Raw genomic sequence first — 17,983 nt, 5'->3', positions numbered from 1 at the left:
CTAGCATCGCTTTGCTGTGAGTAAAAAAGACCTGAACACGATGATTTTGTTTTTTGCACAAGAAAGCTGGAGCTAGACTGTTGTTCCAGTCCAATCAACCTAAGTAAGACCTTGAGAGACAAACTTGTGGTTCAGCGGAGTCAAGTCTATTGACTCGTTGCACGAAAGAAGACTGTACACTGGGAGAACCACAGGGCTAACTCTGTAGCTGAGTTTATTAGTGCCTGTTGTTCCAGCCTGAAGAAGTTTTACATTTCAGTCCAAACTAATTTTCACCAAACAAAAGAAAAGATAGAGTTTTTAGAGATTTTTGAGGAAGAGTGAAGTTTCGCTGAAATTTCGGTGAAGCAGTGTCTTGGTTGTCTTAGTGCAAAACAAGGCATGTGTAAATGGGTCAACATCAGGTCTGGACTGAGAAGTCGAGCAGAGTCCTGTTCTTTTGAGAACAAAGTTAAGAGAGATGTGGAATATTGCTTCTTCTCTGAAGACCAGCATGTTGGTTGTAAATGAAGGCTGTTTTTCTCTGTCAAAGTGACATAGACCCTCCAGGCAAGAGTGGGATGTTTCATTCTTAGTGATGTAATTTATAACAGCAAAGTTTCTGATAGATTATGATTTTAGAGAACAAAGTTTCTCAGTGAGTAAGAAAATAATCGTCACTCAAAGAGGGGGGTTGTTATGACGTTTTATAGCTGCAGAGTGTCCTTGGGAGAAATATTATTTCCTGTTAACTTTGTAGCTGACTTTATTGGCACCTGTTATTCCAGACTGAAAGATTTTTATTTTCTCAGTCCAAACTAATTTTTACTTTCTTACTGTACAGGACTTGGATGGTGGCTCTGTTTTTGTCATCTGGAAACTAAACTCCTTTTACCTTTCCCCTCTATTATCTTATCATCAGCTTGTTACCATATGATGATAAAATGGTGAATTAACCTTCAGCACGTCTGCATTCTCTTCAGGAAGAAGGGACAAGTCAAGGAAGCATATCCCACGTATGCCACCTTCAAGAGTTTTGCCTCCCACTCAGTGACTTCCACTTATGTCTCATTGGCCTGAACTGTGTCACGTGACTGTCCCTGCTGCGAGTGTGTGATAAACACATTTTTAAACTTTCATATTGTTGCTCCTGAATAAGATTGAGATTTTCTTAGTAAGGAAGTAGGGGAGAATGGCTATTAGGTGGCGAAATGGAAGTCTCTACAATGCTTTCCAAACTCCGATAAATTGATATTAAAGGATAACAAAAGTATAAACATACAGGAAAAAAGAATACATGAGAAGAGAGAAGAGAAAATGTCAGTAGGTTTTTTTAAAGTTGTAAAGCAGATGGAAAAGTGTTAACTTGACTTACTGGAGCAGAGGGAGTGAAACTCTAAATGCCGGCCAAGGGGGATGGCATCAAGAACCAAATTGATTCGCCCCATAGAATCTTGGAAAGTGAATGGAGGTTCTGTGGGAGATGCAAGTGAGGTGTGAGCTGTAAACAGAGAGATTGGTTAAAAGCCACCATAAGGAGTAAACTTCCATTTAATAAGTTTTTCTTTTATTTTCATTGATTCCTTTCTAGTTTCATGTTTATTTTATTCTTGAGCTTCTTGAGTTCAATGCTTAGTATGTATTTGAAATCTTTCTTGTTTTAAGCAAGATTATATTATGTGTGACTACTGATATTTTTGTATTCATTCCTGCCATCTCATTTTATTTTTTATTTATTATTAATTTTTGTTTTTTATTCTTTTAATAAACTTTCCTTCTTTTTTGTTGGTTTAACTAAACTTTTCAATTTTTTGTTCTTTCATAGTTCAGAAGTAGGTACTTTATTTCTGTTTTTCTAGTGGTTACTCATAAAAATTTTTAATGCACCTAAATTTTTTATACCAAATGCATATTTAATCAGGCTCTATATTTTTTCCATGATCAAGTCAAGGACCTTAGCAGGCTTTTCTTTTCTTCATTTCCTTCTCTGCCACCCTCATTCCTCCTATCCAGTGAGGATTTGATCTGGAATTACAATTATATACATATAATTTATTATATATTTATAATTTACTATATAATAACTTCAGATTGTTGTTTTTATATATTTACATTGATACAATATATATGAATTTTTCAAATAAGATGTATTTAGCTTAATAACTTTTTTGGAAGTTTTTGCTCACTTCTTTAATTTTTTTCCCTTTAATTTATTGTTCTTGCTGGAACACACTCTCTAGTAATTCTTTCAGAGATTATGTATGGAAGGTAAATCATCTAAGTCCTATTGAATGAACCTCATTCTTGGATCTTAGTTTGAGTGGGTGTAGAAGGTTAGATTCAAACTTATTTTCAAAATTATTTTCCTTTATATCTTTGAAGCTGTATTTGATTACAAGACTGATGTCAATTGGATTCTCAGTTCTTTGTTTCCTCTTTCTGGAAACTTTCAGGATTTTCACTTTATCCTTAGTAATCTTAGTGTGATGTGCTTGAGACTTGGTGATGGACCCTTTCCATCCGAGAGCTCATGTCTTTCTTTAGTTTTGGGAAATGTTCTTCTATTATATTTTAAGTAATTTCTCTAATCAACTTTCTTCATTCTGTCTGGAACTTGTATCAGACGTATTTTGGAATGCCTGCATTTATCTTCCACATCTCTTAATTTTCCTTCATTCTTCCAAATTTTTATGACTTTTTACTCTGCATTCTCGCCCATGAGTTTCTTGCTTACTAATTCCCTCTTAGGCTCTGCACATTCTGCAGATCAGCTTATGATAAACTACTAGTTCTCGGCCAATATCCATTCTTCCCATTGTAGTAAAGGCACATGGCTGTGCCTCTGAAGACCACATTTCATAACCTCTTTTATATATTGGTGAACCAGGTAACAAAGCCTGGAAATGAAATGTGAGGGGAAATGATGTATCACTTCTGGATATTGCTCTTAAAGTGACTGGGTTGCAATTCTTTTGTTCTTCTCCCCTTTTCTACTGGCTGGAAGATGATGAGAAGTGGCCCAGCCACCTAGGACACACAAGTAGAAAGCCATTTGTTGAATATGGCAAGAGCTTCCTACCAGCCCTAAACTGCTTGCCAGTCCCTGGATTGTGATGTGAGAAGGGAAAAACTTCTCTGTTGTTTACGCGACTGTTTTAGTGTCTTTAATAAGTTTAACAAGTTTAATAGCACCCAAGCTAAGCACAGTCTACTGATTTTTTTACGTTTCAAAAATAAAAATTTTGTTACTCTTTTGTTGGTTCTTTTATATTGGTTCAATAGGCTTTCCTTTCTCTCTGAAAATGTTAACTCTGTCTGGTCTGATCTTGTTTTTTGTTTTGCTTTACCCTAGCAGAGTGGTTCTAAACTTTAGCATTCATCAGAAGAAACACCTAGAGAACTTGTAAATATACAGAATCCATCCATGCCCCACCCCAGAATTTCTGACTCAATAGCTCTGGGGTGGGGCCTGAGAATTTGCCTTTCTAATAATTTTCCACATGATGCCAATTGCTAGTCTGGTCATCATGCTTTGAGAACCACTGTTCCAGTAACTCTGTTTCACACAAATGTAAATTCTTCTTTGTTGAATGAGGAGCCTTTTATTTTGTTGACTCTTCTCAAATGTTTAGTTACTCTTGGATGTGTGCTCAGAGTATTTGAAATTCCTGAAGTTCAACGTGCTACGGCATGTTTGTTACTATAGCCTTACCCCAGTGCTTTTAGGAGATGGGCAATACTTGCTTCTAGGAGAGAGCTGGTTTTCTGGAGAGCGGGCTTCTATTCATCCTGGATGTCACCAGCCTTCTGGGACACTAACTTCTCTTGCCTAGAGGCAAATACCTCTGAGGCTCTTTACCTAAATTGTTTTAGAAGAGCCTGTCTCTTGTAGTTTTGGAGCTGTCATCTTGTTAGTTGTCCTAAGGCCCCTTCTGCTCACAGGACCCACCAGTTTGGGGCTTGAAGCAGTCTTAGAGTCATTTTGGTATTTCCTAGCTTGCCTCCCAGTGCATGATTAGGCTATAGATTCCTTCTTCATTTATCCCACCTGTCTCCTTTCTTGAGGGGATTCTTCTAAGTTTCTATTCCTTTGGAGGACTCCTTCAGTATTAGTCCATGTCTTTATTGATTTCTGCTTATACAATTTTCTGTAGTTATCAGGGATTGGGATGAGGGAAAGGGATGTGCCGGCATATTCTCTGTCCTCAATCTTGATCCAGCCTCTCCACACTTTATTTTTATTTATGAGTTTAGTAAATAAAAATACAAACTCTCTCAGCTATATTGCATGCTTTTTGAGGATCTAGTACTACACTGCACCCTCAGACATATTTGTATTTCTCACAATTTAATAAATGCTTGCTTGCATAAGGCTCCCTTTCATCTAACCTGCCTTTGGCTGTTTTTGCACATAACCTACCTGCTGTGTGTTTAGAAAATACAATTTTGTTTTAAACATGAGCCTAAGCTAAGGACAATTAACATAAACTAGAGATAATCAATATTCATAGCAATAATATTATTTATTGAGGACTTGCAATGTACCAGGCTTGAGCGAAGCACTTTATGCATACTCTTCTTATCACTGTTTTACAGATGAGGGTACTAAAGCACAGAGATGGCAAATACCTTACCCCAAATCAAACAACTAGTGAGGAGCAGACGGAAGATTTAAACTCCAAAGCCTGTGCTTTTAAGCATTGTATTGACTGCCTCCTGTGAAGGTGTATTTGCTAGATTTCAGAGTCAAACAGCCGATGTGCATTATCCATGACTTTTATGTTATAATGTATGTGAGAACATCTGGCATGGAGCTAAAACTAGACTCTTGGTATTTTTTAGTAGTTATTGAATTGGAATAGAAATAATCATTGTTGCCTTTTGTTATTGTCTGATAAAGTTGAGTTGACGAGAGACAATTGTTATTTCCTGTTAATTTAACTATAGGTACTAGTGCTGCAGACTTACTACAGACAATGGCATGCTAAAATCGTGGTAAAGAATTTAAGAAGACAGAAAATGTTAAGGTTGAAGTGGGAAGCACAGGAAGAACTAAGGAAGATGAGAGAAAAAGAAGAATGGATGAAATTGGACTATTACCGGAGGCATAATCCTCAAACAAAAGAAGATTTTGAACTACTTTATAATGCACTAGAACGTAAGTTTGAAATAGGCTTTGCATAAAATATTCATTTTATAATTTTTTTTTTAATTTTATTTATTTATTTTTTCCCCCAAAGCCCCAGTTGATAGTTGTATGTCATAGCTGCACATCCTTCTAGTTGCTGTATGTGGGATGCGGCCTCAGCATGGCCAGAGAGGTGGTGTGTCGGTGTGCGTCCGGATCCGAACCCTGGCCGCCAGCAGCAGAGCGCAAGCACTTAACCTCTAAGCCATGGGGCCGGCCCATAAATTTTATTAGTAGGAAAAACAGGTTTACAAAAGACAAAAGGAAGACCTGATTATTTTAGGAAGATGTCTTGGGAATCTGGACCAGAGAATTTAAAAAGATGAATAGTCTCTTGCAATTGGGACAAGAACTAAGGCTGAAATGAAAGTGGAAATGCTTTTATATTAACACTGGGTAAATAAAATGTGCATACTGCTCTGTAAATTATGCAGTTTTAGTGTATTATCTCATTTGATTCTCATCTCTGTGAGATAAAGAGAGAAAGTATTGTCCAATCTGGTTCTCTGATCGTCTTGGGAATTGGTGAATTGAGTTGAACTGTCGCAAGTCCCTCAGTCCAGCATCTTGGCTCTGCTTCTACTCTTTAGAGGAGGTGCTTGGCTATACCTTTTAATTCCCCTCCATTAATGAGACTATACAAATGTATATTCTCTACACATTTGACTTTTACGCCTCACCTCACTTCTTCCGCAAGATGTGAGCTGATCATTGACACAAAAGATTCAGTTACTTGAACAAGCTCAACACTCCCTACTCAGGGCAATAGATACACTGTTCTTGAAGCATTTTCCCATTGCCCACCTTCCAATCTCAGCTTAAATGTCACCTACTCAAAGGCTTTTGTGACTGACAATACAACTTGTCATCTCATGGTTCTCATTGCACCCTGAACTTTTCATTTATATCACCACAATTTGTACATCTTTTGTTTAACCTTAATTCTCACCACTGGATTGTAAGCTCCATGAGACAGTGATTTATTTATTTTTGATGATCTCTCTTTTTCTGTGCTTAGCTCACATCCCAAAAAATATTGGTAGAATGAATGAGTGAATGAATGAAGGAGAAACTCAAGGATGTAGTAATGCAGCCATCTCTAGCTTCTGCTTTCCCAGGAGTACCTGCTAAAGTGAAAGTAACCGGAGCAGAAGAGTTATTTATTACCTTAGTGCCAGAAAGTGGAGAAGTTGGGCTCTTGTGATGACACAGAAGAATTTTAAAAATTAAAAATAGCTTCAATTTTTTTTTTTTAGTTGAACAGGGTTTTTTATCCACAGAAATAACAGTCTCTGACTTCTCTATGATTATTCATAACATGAACTTTAAGAAAATTTTCTTACTATAACCTTGTTTTTTTATTGCTATTTGTTTGTGGATGTTATTGTGTGTTCTGTTACTCAAGTCACTGTTTCCTGTCTAACTGAATACGATTTTAGGTGTTGGATATTGGGTCTATTTAAATAGCAGTATGATGATGTGCTGTTTCCTGAAGATGATACAATTAACTAGCAGCATTAATAAATTTGTCTCTTTGGTAACATGCAAAGTTTAGCGGCTTTGGGAATGTGGCAGCGTTAGAGATAACAGTTAAGCCTGCTCCCTAGGCTTGTACGTCTGCTTCCCTTTTCTCCTAATTGTTGACCTCTGCAAATACGTTCTGTTTTACCTTAAATTTCACTTCTATTTCCATTTTCTCTGTCAGATGAAAACAAAGGTTATTTCTAAGTGTCAATAGTTAAACAGAGAACACTGTTAGCAAGGTGTCTGTGAGAGATCTTATTGATGAGTACAAAACTAAAAAGTTATTGTAGAACTCTATTCAAATAATATTGCAAATTCATATATGAATAAACCAAAGGATACCATTGTTATTTTGCACAGGTAACTCTGCAAAATAATAGAAAACAAGCTGAATGAGGTTCTACATTTCCTACTTATTAGTGGTATTAACTTGGACAAGTTACTTTTCCTAAGCCTCAGTTTCTTCATCTATAAAAGGACTTAACAATTTATCACCTTATAAAGTGAAAAAGACAAAATATTAGTTATAAAAGTACTACAAAGGGCCGGCCCGGTGGTGCAAGCGGTTAAGTGCGCACGCTCCGCTGCGGTGGCCCGGGGTTCGCTGGTTCGGATCCCGGGCGCGCACTGACGCACTGCTTGGTAAGCCATGCTGTGGCAGCGTCCCATATAAAGTGGAGGAAGATGGGCACCGATGTTAGCCCAGGGCCATCTTCCTCAGCAAAAAAAAAAAAAAAAAGAGGAGGATTGGCAGATGTTAGCTCAGGGCTGATCTCCTCACAAAAAAAAAAAAAAAAAAAAAAGTACTACAAAGACATGCATATATAAGTTACTGTTATATGGTAAATAATTTTATACAAATTTTCTATATTAAAGTAGAACAGATATATTTTATATGTCTACACATAATTTGTATGGAAGAAAATGAAAATGAAATTTCTTACATGAAAAAGACATCTCTCAGTTTTCTTCCAGCCCTAAATTAGTAAATTAACACTTTCAGAATAATAATTTTTTTTTTTTTTTTTTTTTTTAGATTTTATTTATTTTTTTCCCCCCAAAGCCCCAGTAGATAGTTGTGTGTCATAGCTGCACATCCTTCTAGTTGCTGTATGTGGGACGCGGCCTCAGCATGGCCAGAGAAGCAGCGCGTCGGTGCGAGCCCGGGATCCGAACCCGGGTCGCCAGCAGTGGAGCGCGCTCACTTAACCACTAAGCCACGGGGCCGGCCCCAGAATAATAATTTTTAAGTTCTGTTTTGTTGCAGTTAACATTTCTGATTGACAAGCTCAATAATTTGTATTGCTCTTCTATTTAATGTAGGTTTCATTCCATATTCTTAATTCCAGTCTTTGAAACTGCTGCCCTCTTGTGGTTCTTAGTGACAATCTCATAGTTTGAATTACAACTCCTAATAGAAAGTTTTTTTCCTCCAGATAATCTGTCCCTCAATAATAAAAGCAAAATGGTATCAATTTGAGAAAATGAATTTAACTACATGAGATAATATAATGTATCAGAGCCAATGCTATCTCTAGGCGGCAATGTTTGACATTTATGTCTTTTTTTTTTTTCTTATAGCAATATGTTGAGAGTGACTTCTTTCATTAATCTGAATTGTCACTCTCATCTCAGACTTAGCATAAGGATCATCATCTTTAGGAAAACTCTCTTGACAGCACAGATTGAGCTCAGAGCCTCTTTTCCTTGCTCTGTGATGTTCTGTACACACCACTCTCTTAACAGTCCACTTTTGTACCTTTGGCACCTGATAGCACCTTGCTCATTATGTCAAGTAAATGTTGGTTGAATTGCCTCTTCTAACCGTTTGCTTTGTTTTGACTTGTGTTAACTGTGTTTTCTGACTCTTTTCTAATTATTACCTCTTGTTCTAAAGGTACCCTCACTTCTAGCTTCTGGAGACTACCTGGGCCCAGTCCATTGATGTATCTGGCACTGGGCTTTCAATCTGAATCTTTCTTGGTTCTCTCCATTCAGGCTTCCAGTCTGTGATGAGAATTTTGAAGAGCAGTGGCATATAAACTGCCAGTGGTGGACAAAACGTTGTGTCTTCTGATATTTCTTGTTTGGAAATTGCAAGTTTAGAGCTCAGAAATTTTAGAATGTGTCTGGAGTTTAGACACTAGTCCTATCCTTTCATTTTATAGTTAAACTTCAGACCCTGGAAATTAGGTGATTTGTCCAAAAAGATAAGTTAAGGAGATAAATGAATGTATTCTTTCAAATGAACCAATTCCTTTAATATCTTTTTCTTTAAAATATTGGTGGTTATTGACATCTGTTATGGGCTGAATTTTGTTCCCCCAAAATTCATATGTTTAAGCCTAACCCCTGGTACCTTGGAATGTGACTGTGTTTAGAAATACAGCCTTTAAAGAAGTAATTAAGAAAAAGTGAGGTCAAATGGGTGGGCCCTAATCCAGTATGACTGGTGTCCTTATTAAGAAGAGGAGATTAGGACACAGACACGCACAGAGAGATCATGTGAAGATACCAGAGGAAGATGGACATCTACAAGGCCAGGAGAGAGGCCCTCAGAAGAAATTAACCCTGCCATCACCTTGATCTTGAACTTCTATCCTCCAGGATAGAAGGACATAAATTTCTGTTGTTTAAGCCATCCAGTCTGTGGTGCTTAGTTATGGCAGCCCTAGCAAACTAACACAGCATCCCCAATTTTTTTTTATTTGTCTTTATCATCATCCCTGGGGAATATGTATTTTATGAAAGGGGGCAGAATCTCTCTTGTTTTCCTCAATGTCTTTTCTGTATAGTTCTGGAAACTGTCAAATCAGATATAAAATCAGTTTCGTCTAGTTGCTCCTGATCCCCGTGTTTGCTAGGAATTGCAATTATAGAAGATACTCTGCAAATTCAAAACCAAGGTCACTACATGTGAAAGGCACAGTAAACAAGGATGACTACAAAATGTGGCACAAGAGTGTTTTTAGGAATACTTCCGAAAATCCAAAAACCTGGAACGAACTAAAAGCTTATAATAAATGTCAAAGACTAAAGTGACTTTTTGAAGTATTTGTTCAAATAAAGAATAGTAGGTCACTGTTTCAGCCTCTGTTTTGCTTCTGTTTTCTATGAAGAACATAGAACAAACATGGCTTAAACGAGATCTGGTTCCCAGTCCAGCTGTATATACCAGGGTAGCAAAGTAATTTTCAAGAACACTCTCAGTTGTCTTTAAATAATAATGGAGAAGGGGAGAAGTGCACAGAAGACACGGCTTTCCAGAGAAGGCTTGTGATTAACTGTCACAAACATTACAGCTTTTTATAACCACCCTCCCACACACCTTTCACAGGTACTTGATTTGAATTTGGAGTTTATTTATGCAAAATTCTTTCAAATTTACCTTACTCTAATTTTTGTTGCCTTCCATGCATTTTGATATGTAGTATTGTTTTCTTTCCTTAGTTGTTGACAGTCATACTTTTTACTTCTTGTTTGATTAAAATGTTATTTTTGATAGTATTTCTTACAGTTCCAAGCAGTTGGGAATTTTTAAGCTTTTGCTATTAATTCTAGTTTAATTATACTGTGGTCAAAAAATGCAGCTTTCAACATTTCTGATTTGGTGAATTTATGTTTCCTTTCATTCCTACTCCTGGAATTTTTATATAAATGCTTCATAGATCTTTGAAAATAAGGCGTGTTTTTAGCATTTGGCGTTCAGAGCTTGATGTGTATTAAGTAATTTAAATTTGTTAATCATATTGTTCAAGTTTTTTTATGCTTTTAGTATTTCTTTACTTGACTCTGTTCTAGATTGACTCATTTGTATTTTCTTTATGTTTGTATAATATAAAATATACTCACTGCAGCAGGGTTTATAGCTGATAGAGGTTTTTCTTTACATAGTTTGATGGGATGTGATTTTGTGTATAGACGTTCATGAGACGCATACCTTTCGTCATAAAATTATCTTCTACTCCAAGGACTGAATTTTGAGTGTTTTCCCGCCTATTTTTGATATATTAATGTTGCTGCTTCTGCTTTCTTTTTTGTTCATATTTGTCAACCTTTTATATTTAACCTTTAACCTTTGATGTCGCTTTAAGTGTGCCTCCTGAAAACATCATGTCGTTAGATTTTTAAAAATCATTCTATTTCATTTTCAGTAGAAAAATTTAACCATTTCGTATTTTAAAATATAGCTATTATACTTGATTTTGCTTCTCTCGTCTTGCTCTTTCCTTTCTGTTTTTAATTTTTTTCTTTTTCTGCATAAACAGTTATGATTATTACTATTTTCTGCAGCAATTTGACATACAGGCATTCTTCTTTTGTTCCTTCATAAAATTTTTCAAAGACTTTCTTAAAACATGGTATACTATCAAATGGATTCATAGCTTACCCTTTTCTCAAGCTCTGAGTCATTGAATTAAGGTTTACTGCCTCTTCCTGCTCCAGCGTCCGCTTTCTGAGATGGCACAGCAGCAGTTGGGGGATGACATTTGTGTCTCTTTGGTGGGTTCTCCCAGCAGTGCCTGCGCCATAGCGTACGGAAACTCCCCTAAGGTTTCCGGCTTATGGGTCACACCCCTCTCTGATTTCCAGTACTGATTCAGGTCTCTCCTTCTCCTCCCGCATTTTATATTTCTTGTATCACTTCAATAGGAATTTCGGAGAGGGGAGTTAGCAGCCTGTGTGTAAACCTCCATCTTGTCAGAAATCTGGTATGCCACATTTTAAAGAGGTGGTAAACTCTAGAGGAGCTTGACCTGGATGGAGCATGAAATTATGTCAAAGGATGTGCAATTTAAGAAAGGGAAGTGTTTGTGTCTGGAAAAGAGAAAACCTAAGTGGAATGTGACAGCTACCCTCAGATACTCAAAGGGATGCATGTTGTTCAAAGAGCTTGATTCTGTTTTGCCTCACAGACTAGTACTAGGACCAGAGTGGGCAAATTAACCTTGTTCAAGCTGCTGAGAGGAGGATACTGTCTTAAATGGCGGAGGGGTGTTGAACTATTTAATTTCTAAAGTTCTTTCCAACACTATGCTTCTGTTAATGTAAATACATTTGACATTTTTGAAATGTGGGATATAAAACAGTTTTCTTTCCCAAATTTTGTGTCTATAAAAATTGAATGGAACACTTGTTAAAACGCATATATCTGAGCCCAGAAATTTTGACTTATTTAAATTTGGGGTAGGACCTAGTAATCCATATTTTCTGATGTAGGTTAATTTTGATAATTAAAATACTGTTCCTTAGCATTGTATGTTTTGGTTTTAGGATGTGTTTCATGCAACATATTTTTGTTGATACTAAAGTGATAGTAACCAACACTTTAAAATATTATTTGAACATAATTCATTGGTTGGAGTAAAGAGTATAGTAAATGCAATTACTTTATAACATTTGTTGCTATAACTTAGGGTTTTGTAAAGAAATTGAAAATGGTAACTAAGTGCCAGTAATGAAGGAAACAATTGAAGTCAACAATTCTACATAAAACTGTATCAGTTCGGGTCCTGGGGGAAGCAGACTCCAAGATGGAGTTAGAGTGAAAGATAAAGGGGAGAGAGAGCAGGGAAGGGCAAGGAAAGTCTTCAGATTGAGGTGGGGTTTCACACCAGAGAAAGTTGAGAGAGGGAAGGAGAGAGTGAAAGATGGAGAGCCTCAAACCCACACAGGTGTGAGGAAGTCTAAGGCAGCCCAATGGTCAGCTCTGATGCAACAATTGACCACAGAAGAGACCACTGTTGGGTGGACATTGTTGGGGACAGGCCTTGATTCCCCCACAGTTCTCAGTCATTGATTGGGAGCTTTGTGGGGAGTGTGGCCTCTGCTCCAACATGGCGGCCCATCCAAAGTGCGGTAGCTGGAACTGTCAGCTAGCTACCTGTACTCCTTCCAACAGGTACTCTCTGGAAGGGAGATCTGAGCAGTACACATTCATGACTGCCACAAACCCAAGCCATATTTTTTTCAATACTGAAGAATGCGCATGCTTAGGGGCATAATTTGACATCATCTGTATTGATTTCTTTTGGCTTCTGTTTGACTACTTTTATTGCTTTAAATCTCTCAGCTTCTATTTCATCCTATATTTTTTCTTATATCAAATGTACAATATGAGTGATTCTATTCATGTATAATTTTATTTAAATTGATACAAAAATAAAATATTGCTTGTCAGAGTGTGATGGTAAAAAATGCTCTGTAAAGATGCGGGATTTTAAAAACTCAAGAGTCTTTCATGCTATTTCTCCAGTCTGGCATCGAGAGGAACTTGCACGCATTAACCAGTCTTTCACTGGAGCTGAAAGGAAGGCTGCTTTGTGTGAACTTCTGGAAAAAGAGATCCAGATAATTTCTTCCATTGGGAGACATAGATACATTGCTTATATGGCGAACCAAGAAGCATCAATACAAGCTTTTTTGGATAAGGTCAGTGAAGTAACAATTATTTACATATGAATGTATCCTGAGTTTAAAAATGTAATGAACTAAAGAAGAGACTTACATTTTAAGAATTTGCATGAATTTTGCATAGCATTTTGGTGACGTATTTCTTTAAATTCTATTTATTTTTTTTCTTTCTTCTGATACAGCTTTAGATTTTAACTGTAGCCTAGAATAACGACTGACAAGTAACATGAAATTAACATGTTCTTAACAAGAGAGATTTGACCACGGCGGGAAAAATAGAGACACTTTCCTTGTGACTCTGTTTAGATTTAAGCTGGCTATAGAACTTAGATGAATTGCGCACCCTGATAAAATGGAGTATTGAAGGCACAAAATGTCTGGGTTTAGAGTGCCCCCATAGTAAGCAACCTGGGGAAAATAGCTACAGGCTAGTGTTTTTGCTTTTGCTCACCAGGTCATTAACTGATCGGAAATTTCTAAGCAAAGGGATGTATGATTATTGAAAACCGTGAAAACATACAATTAAGGGAAAAACTAAAGTAATTACCTTTTCGTGGTGAAACTGCCTGCTTGATATTGAATAGCCTGTTTCCATAGTGACCAATTTCCTTTTATAAACCTGATCTTTCCAAACAATTAAAAGCCAGTCCAGCCACAAGAAGAAAAGAGATGGAGTTCAAGATATTCGCCTTTAGTGATTCTAGTTGTATGATTCTTGTTATTTGAGAACATTCGTTCTTACAAACCATATTTTTTTGATACTTCAAATGCCCTCCTCTTATCTTACTTACTTCCTGTTTGATCTCAGTTTTTCCTGTGGCTTTAACTACCTGCATTCTGGGACTCCCTATAGTTTCAGGCCAGATCTCTCTTGGGAGCTTCCAAATCACGTATATAATTGCTTACTGTCATTGCTCTTTGGATGTCCCTAGAGTTCACCTCAAGTTGACACGTCAACTTCTAAGTCATATCATCTCACCATTCCTTCACCCCTTCCCTGCCTACTGATCCTATTCTGTAGCACTCACATAATTTATCTCCATGAATGTTTCATCATCTATTCAGTTGCTTCAGGCAGAAACCTGGGCATTATTCTTGACATCCCATCCAGTCACCAACTTGTTTGTTCTATTACTTTAATAATCTCCTCAATTCTTTACTTCTTTATCTCCAAACCCACTGCCACTGCTTGTAGGGAAATGGCTCTGCCATGGCACCCTGATGACTTTGCACGTATTCAAATAGGTCATGTAGGCCAAGACTTGAACCGCAGCTAATCCAAGTCTTGGTGGAATGCCTTGTGATCCTGCTGGAACACAAAAGCGTGGGCAGCTTCTGAAGAGATGCTATGGGGCAGCTCCTCTCTCTTGCCTCGCTATCCCCCTGTCGTGAGACAGGTCTTGTCTTGTGTGTGTGAGCTTGACACAGATTTAATTGAATCTGAATTTCCTCCCCATTTGGATTACTTTATGTCTCCAAATGAGGCTCTTGGCCTCCAGTCTCACTTCTCATTTCCCTCCTTCATTGTCCATACTGCTGCCATCATGGCCTCATTAAAAACAACTCTGCCCCTGCCTCTGCTCGCTGCCCTCAGGGAACAAGGATTTTCATAATCGATTCTCAGCACACCTTACCCATCCTGTGGTTGTCTCACTGTTGTCTCTCCTCACACGCTACAGCCACACTGCTCCAGCCATGGTCAATTACTTGCGCATCGTCAGAAAGACCACGTGCTCTTAATGTTTTTGCATTTGGTGTTGCCTCTACATGGAACTTCCTTTCCTTCCTTCCTCAGTAGCCACCCTTCAAAACAAGCTCAGATGCCCCTTCTTCCAGAAAAGATCTGCTAATCCTCCTACGTTAGCCTGTACTGTATGCTTTCATGAGACTTTGATTCACCTCTCTTTTAGTACATAGTGGTCAATTTTTATTATATCTATTTACATCTCTGAATCCTTCCTAGATGCTGAGCTTCTTAAGGCAAGAGCTATCTTTTATCTCTGTATCCTCTTATCCTAGCACAGTGCTTATCACAGATATCAATCAATGCTTGTGCAGGAAGACAGGGAAGAAAAATAAGTGGCAGAAATAATTATTGTGTAATTTTATATTTCAGGCATTAACAAGAAATTATGCAATGTAGATACTGTCATTTCAAATTCTTGAGTATATTCATTCTAGGAAAGATGCGTCTACTGTATGGAAGCCGTAATATTCATACTTCTCCAGAGTCATATTGCGAACTCAATTTATTTCTTTAGCAAGTTGCTTTATCATGAATCCAGCTTCACCACTGCGAGCTGTGTTCCTTATATGTCTGCTTGTTAACCTTACCAAAGAGGACAACGTGGAGCCAGGGCACAAGGGAGTGTGAAGGAGCTGGAGGCCTCTCAGGTGCCAATGGACAGGGAAGATGGGTGGCGCCCACCCTTCCTTATTTGAGGCTGCACCTTCTACAGGATTTCCCACTTGTACTTTCTCTGCTGCTTTGTTTCCTATAAACTATTTTAAATTCTTGTTGTAAATACTTATACACTGTCTGTTCTTCTTTATGCCTTTACACCCTCCCACCAGGCCTCATGTCTAGCATTATCTCTAAACACTTTTTGAATTATAAAGAGTCCAAAAGTCGATCAAGTCCCAACATATAATAATGACTGTGGAGCCAGTTGACAACCATTACTCTTTCTCATGAAGTATAGCATCCTAAGAAGGCTTTAAATCTTACCCAAAAAAGATGAGGTGGGGAAATTTTGTTCGCAAGAATTCCTATGAGGAAGGAAGATCTTTTTTTTTTATTTTTGGGTTTTGTAAATACTTTGATAAGTTATTGGGGTAGAATCTGAGACCCTGAAGGATCCTGAGTGTAGGAAGAATTGCTCTGTGCCAGGAAAATGAAGGTTTATGGGTGTTGTCAGGAGAGAAAGAGAGTAGAGTGAAGAGACAATTGGAAGGCAATGGGGCACAATGTGGCTTCTTGTGACTTCCTTAGTTAGATTACTAAATAAAAGAAATATTAAGTGCAAGATTATTATTATTATTATTTTTTGTAAGAGGAGAGGGAACAAGGGAAATGATTAGGCATTAATGTCCAGACTGACTCAGGGCAGCACACAAGGTGTAAGACCAGAAGATTTCAATAGAAATCTTCATTGGAAGAGTCTTCATCCTTCAATGGAAGGTTGGAAAAACTTAGCCACAAGAATTTGTAGAAATCAAAGAAAATGAGCCAGCCCTGATGGTCTAGTGGTTAAAGTTTGGTGCTTACTGCTTTGGCAGCCTGGATTCATTTTCCGGTCGTGGAACCACACCACTTGTCTGTCAGTTGCATGCTGTCGCAGCAGCTCACATAGAAGAACTAGAACAACTTAGGATATACAACCATGCACTGGGGCTTTGGGGAGGAAAAAAAAAACAGGAAAATGGGCAACAGATGTTAGCTCAGGGCAAATTTTTACCTGCAAAAAAAATAAATAAAAAGAAAGAAATCAAAGGAAAGGCTTTTTATGGGTCATAGGTCTTAGAACTGGACTTCTAAACTCACAGTCACCCCAGCTGATAAACCAGTTAATCTCACCAATCCCTAGGCTAAGATTTAGAGGAAATAGGAAATTTAGCTGATACAAGGGAATTTTGCTGCATTTTTGACCAAAGTGTTGTATAGGGCAAGAAAAACAACCACCAAATGGAACAACTATACTTGAGGTCAATCCCCAGTCTGTTACATAGCCTAATTAGTCCAGCCTTTAAAAATATTGAATAATAGTGACTTTTTGGCCTGCTTTAACCTGTTATAGTAAATTATAAAATCTTTGTTACTCTAATACAAAATCATTTTAATCTTTTTGTACGTGATACCATACTAAACATCATAGAAAACGATTAAGATAGATTTTATAGTTGGTCTTTTGTTGTAGATACTTATACAATGTCAATTCCTCTTTATGCCTGTCCATCTTCCCTCCACACCCCCCACGCCTAGCATTGTCTCTCATATTCAGGAGGACTCAGTGTTGATTTCATAAGACTTGAAGTAACTTATCATTCTACAGTTTTTCTGATTGCTAAGAAAGAATAGATTATAATTTAATCCCTGAAGCTAGACAAGATCAGAGTTTTTTCAAATGTCAACACTAACAACCAGAGCTGTAATGCAGATTTTAAGATCCACATTTAGCACCATAACATATAGATATGGAAAGAGAATATTTTCTTTTTGTCATCTGGAAATGACTTTGGAGAATAAAATTTTGTGTTTTGGTTTTAGTTTAACTTCGTTGAATCTAAAAATTATGTGGTTTATTGAACTAATATTTTATTTTTCTTTCTTATCCTGAACACAGAATTTCTCTGAGTAGTGAATGATATGATTTTAAATTAGTCCAATCAAGGCATTGAACTGATCAGTTATTAAGGACTCTATACTAAGTCTTCATTCTCCATAAAGGGCTTAATCTCAAGATTTTTTAAAGCATTAGTTAAATAAATTGTAATTTTAACACATCAAACATTGACCTCCACAGGTTATCAAATGTTAAAAACTCACAAGTTGACAGAGGTGAAGAAATTCAGGTCAAGAAATCTGAATAAAAAGTCATCAGCCAGTTTCTGATATACCTGGAGTGCTCTTTACCCAAACGAGGGAAAGAAACCATTTGAATTTCCGCAAGAGGTTTTCCCTAGGGTCAAGGCCATTTATTTGATTCTCTTTGATTCGTACACCACTTCTCACAATCACAAGCTAAAAAACTGCAATCCAGTTAGATGCGTCATTTGAATGTTTTTTCCCCCTCCCCCATACTCAGGGGGCCAACAGCTAATGGGATAGAAAAATGCAGCCGACTCTTGCCTCTCTCTGAGCTCCACACTACACAGGGG

At 37.4% G+C, this 17,983-nt stretch overlaps 1 protein-coding gene across 1 annotated transcript in view; it reads left to right on the top strand.

The window, feature by feature from the left end:
- The window catches only part of IQUB (IQ motif and ubiquitin domain containing), a 56,057-nt gene that overhangs the window by 19,175 nt on the left and 18,899 nt on the right, over nt 1–17,983 (top strand). Inside the window, exons 7-8 of the mRNA XM_058529154.1 lie at nt 4,927–5,137; nt 12,948–13,123. Of these exons, the coding sequence (XP_058385137.1) occupies nt 4,927–5,137; nt 12,948–13,123 (387 nt within the window). The remainder of the gene's footprint in view (nt 1–4,926; nt 5,138–12,947; nt 13,124–17,983) is intronic.

Source organism: Diceros bicornis, chromosome 3 (genome assembly GCF_020826845.1).
Source record: "Diceros bicornis minor isolate mBicDic1 chromosome 3, mDicBic1.mat.cur, whole genome shotgun sequence".
Taxonomy (NCBI): domain Eukaryota; kingdom Metazoa; phylum Chordata; class Mammalia; order Perissodactyla; family Rhinocerotidae; genus Diceros; species Diceros bicornis.
The sequence above is the reverse complement of the archived record's forward strand: the minus strand, read 5'-3'. Positions and strand labels throughout refer to the sequence as shown.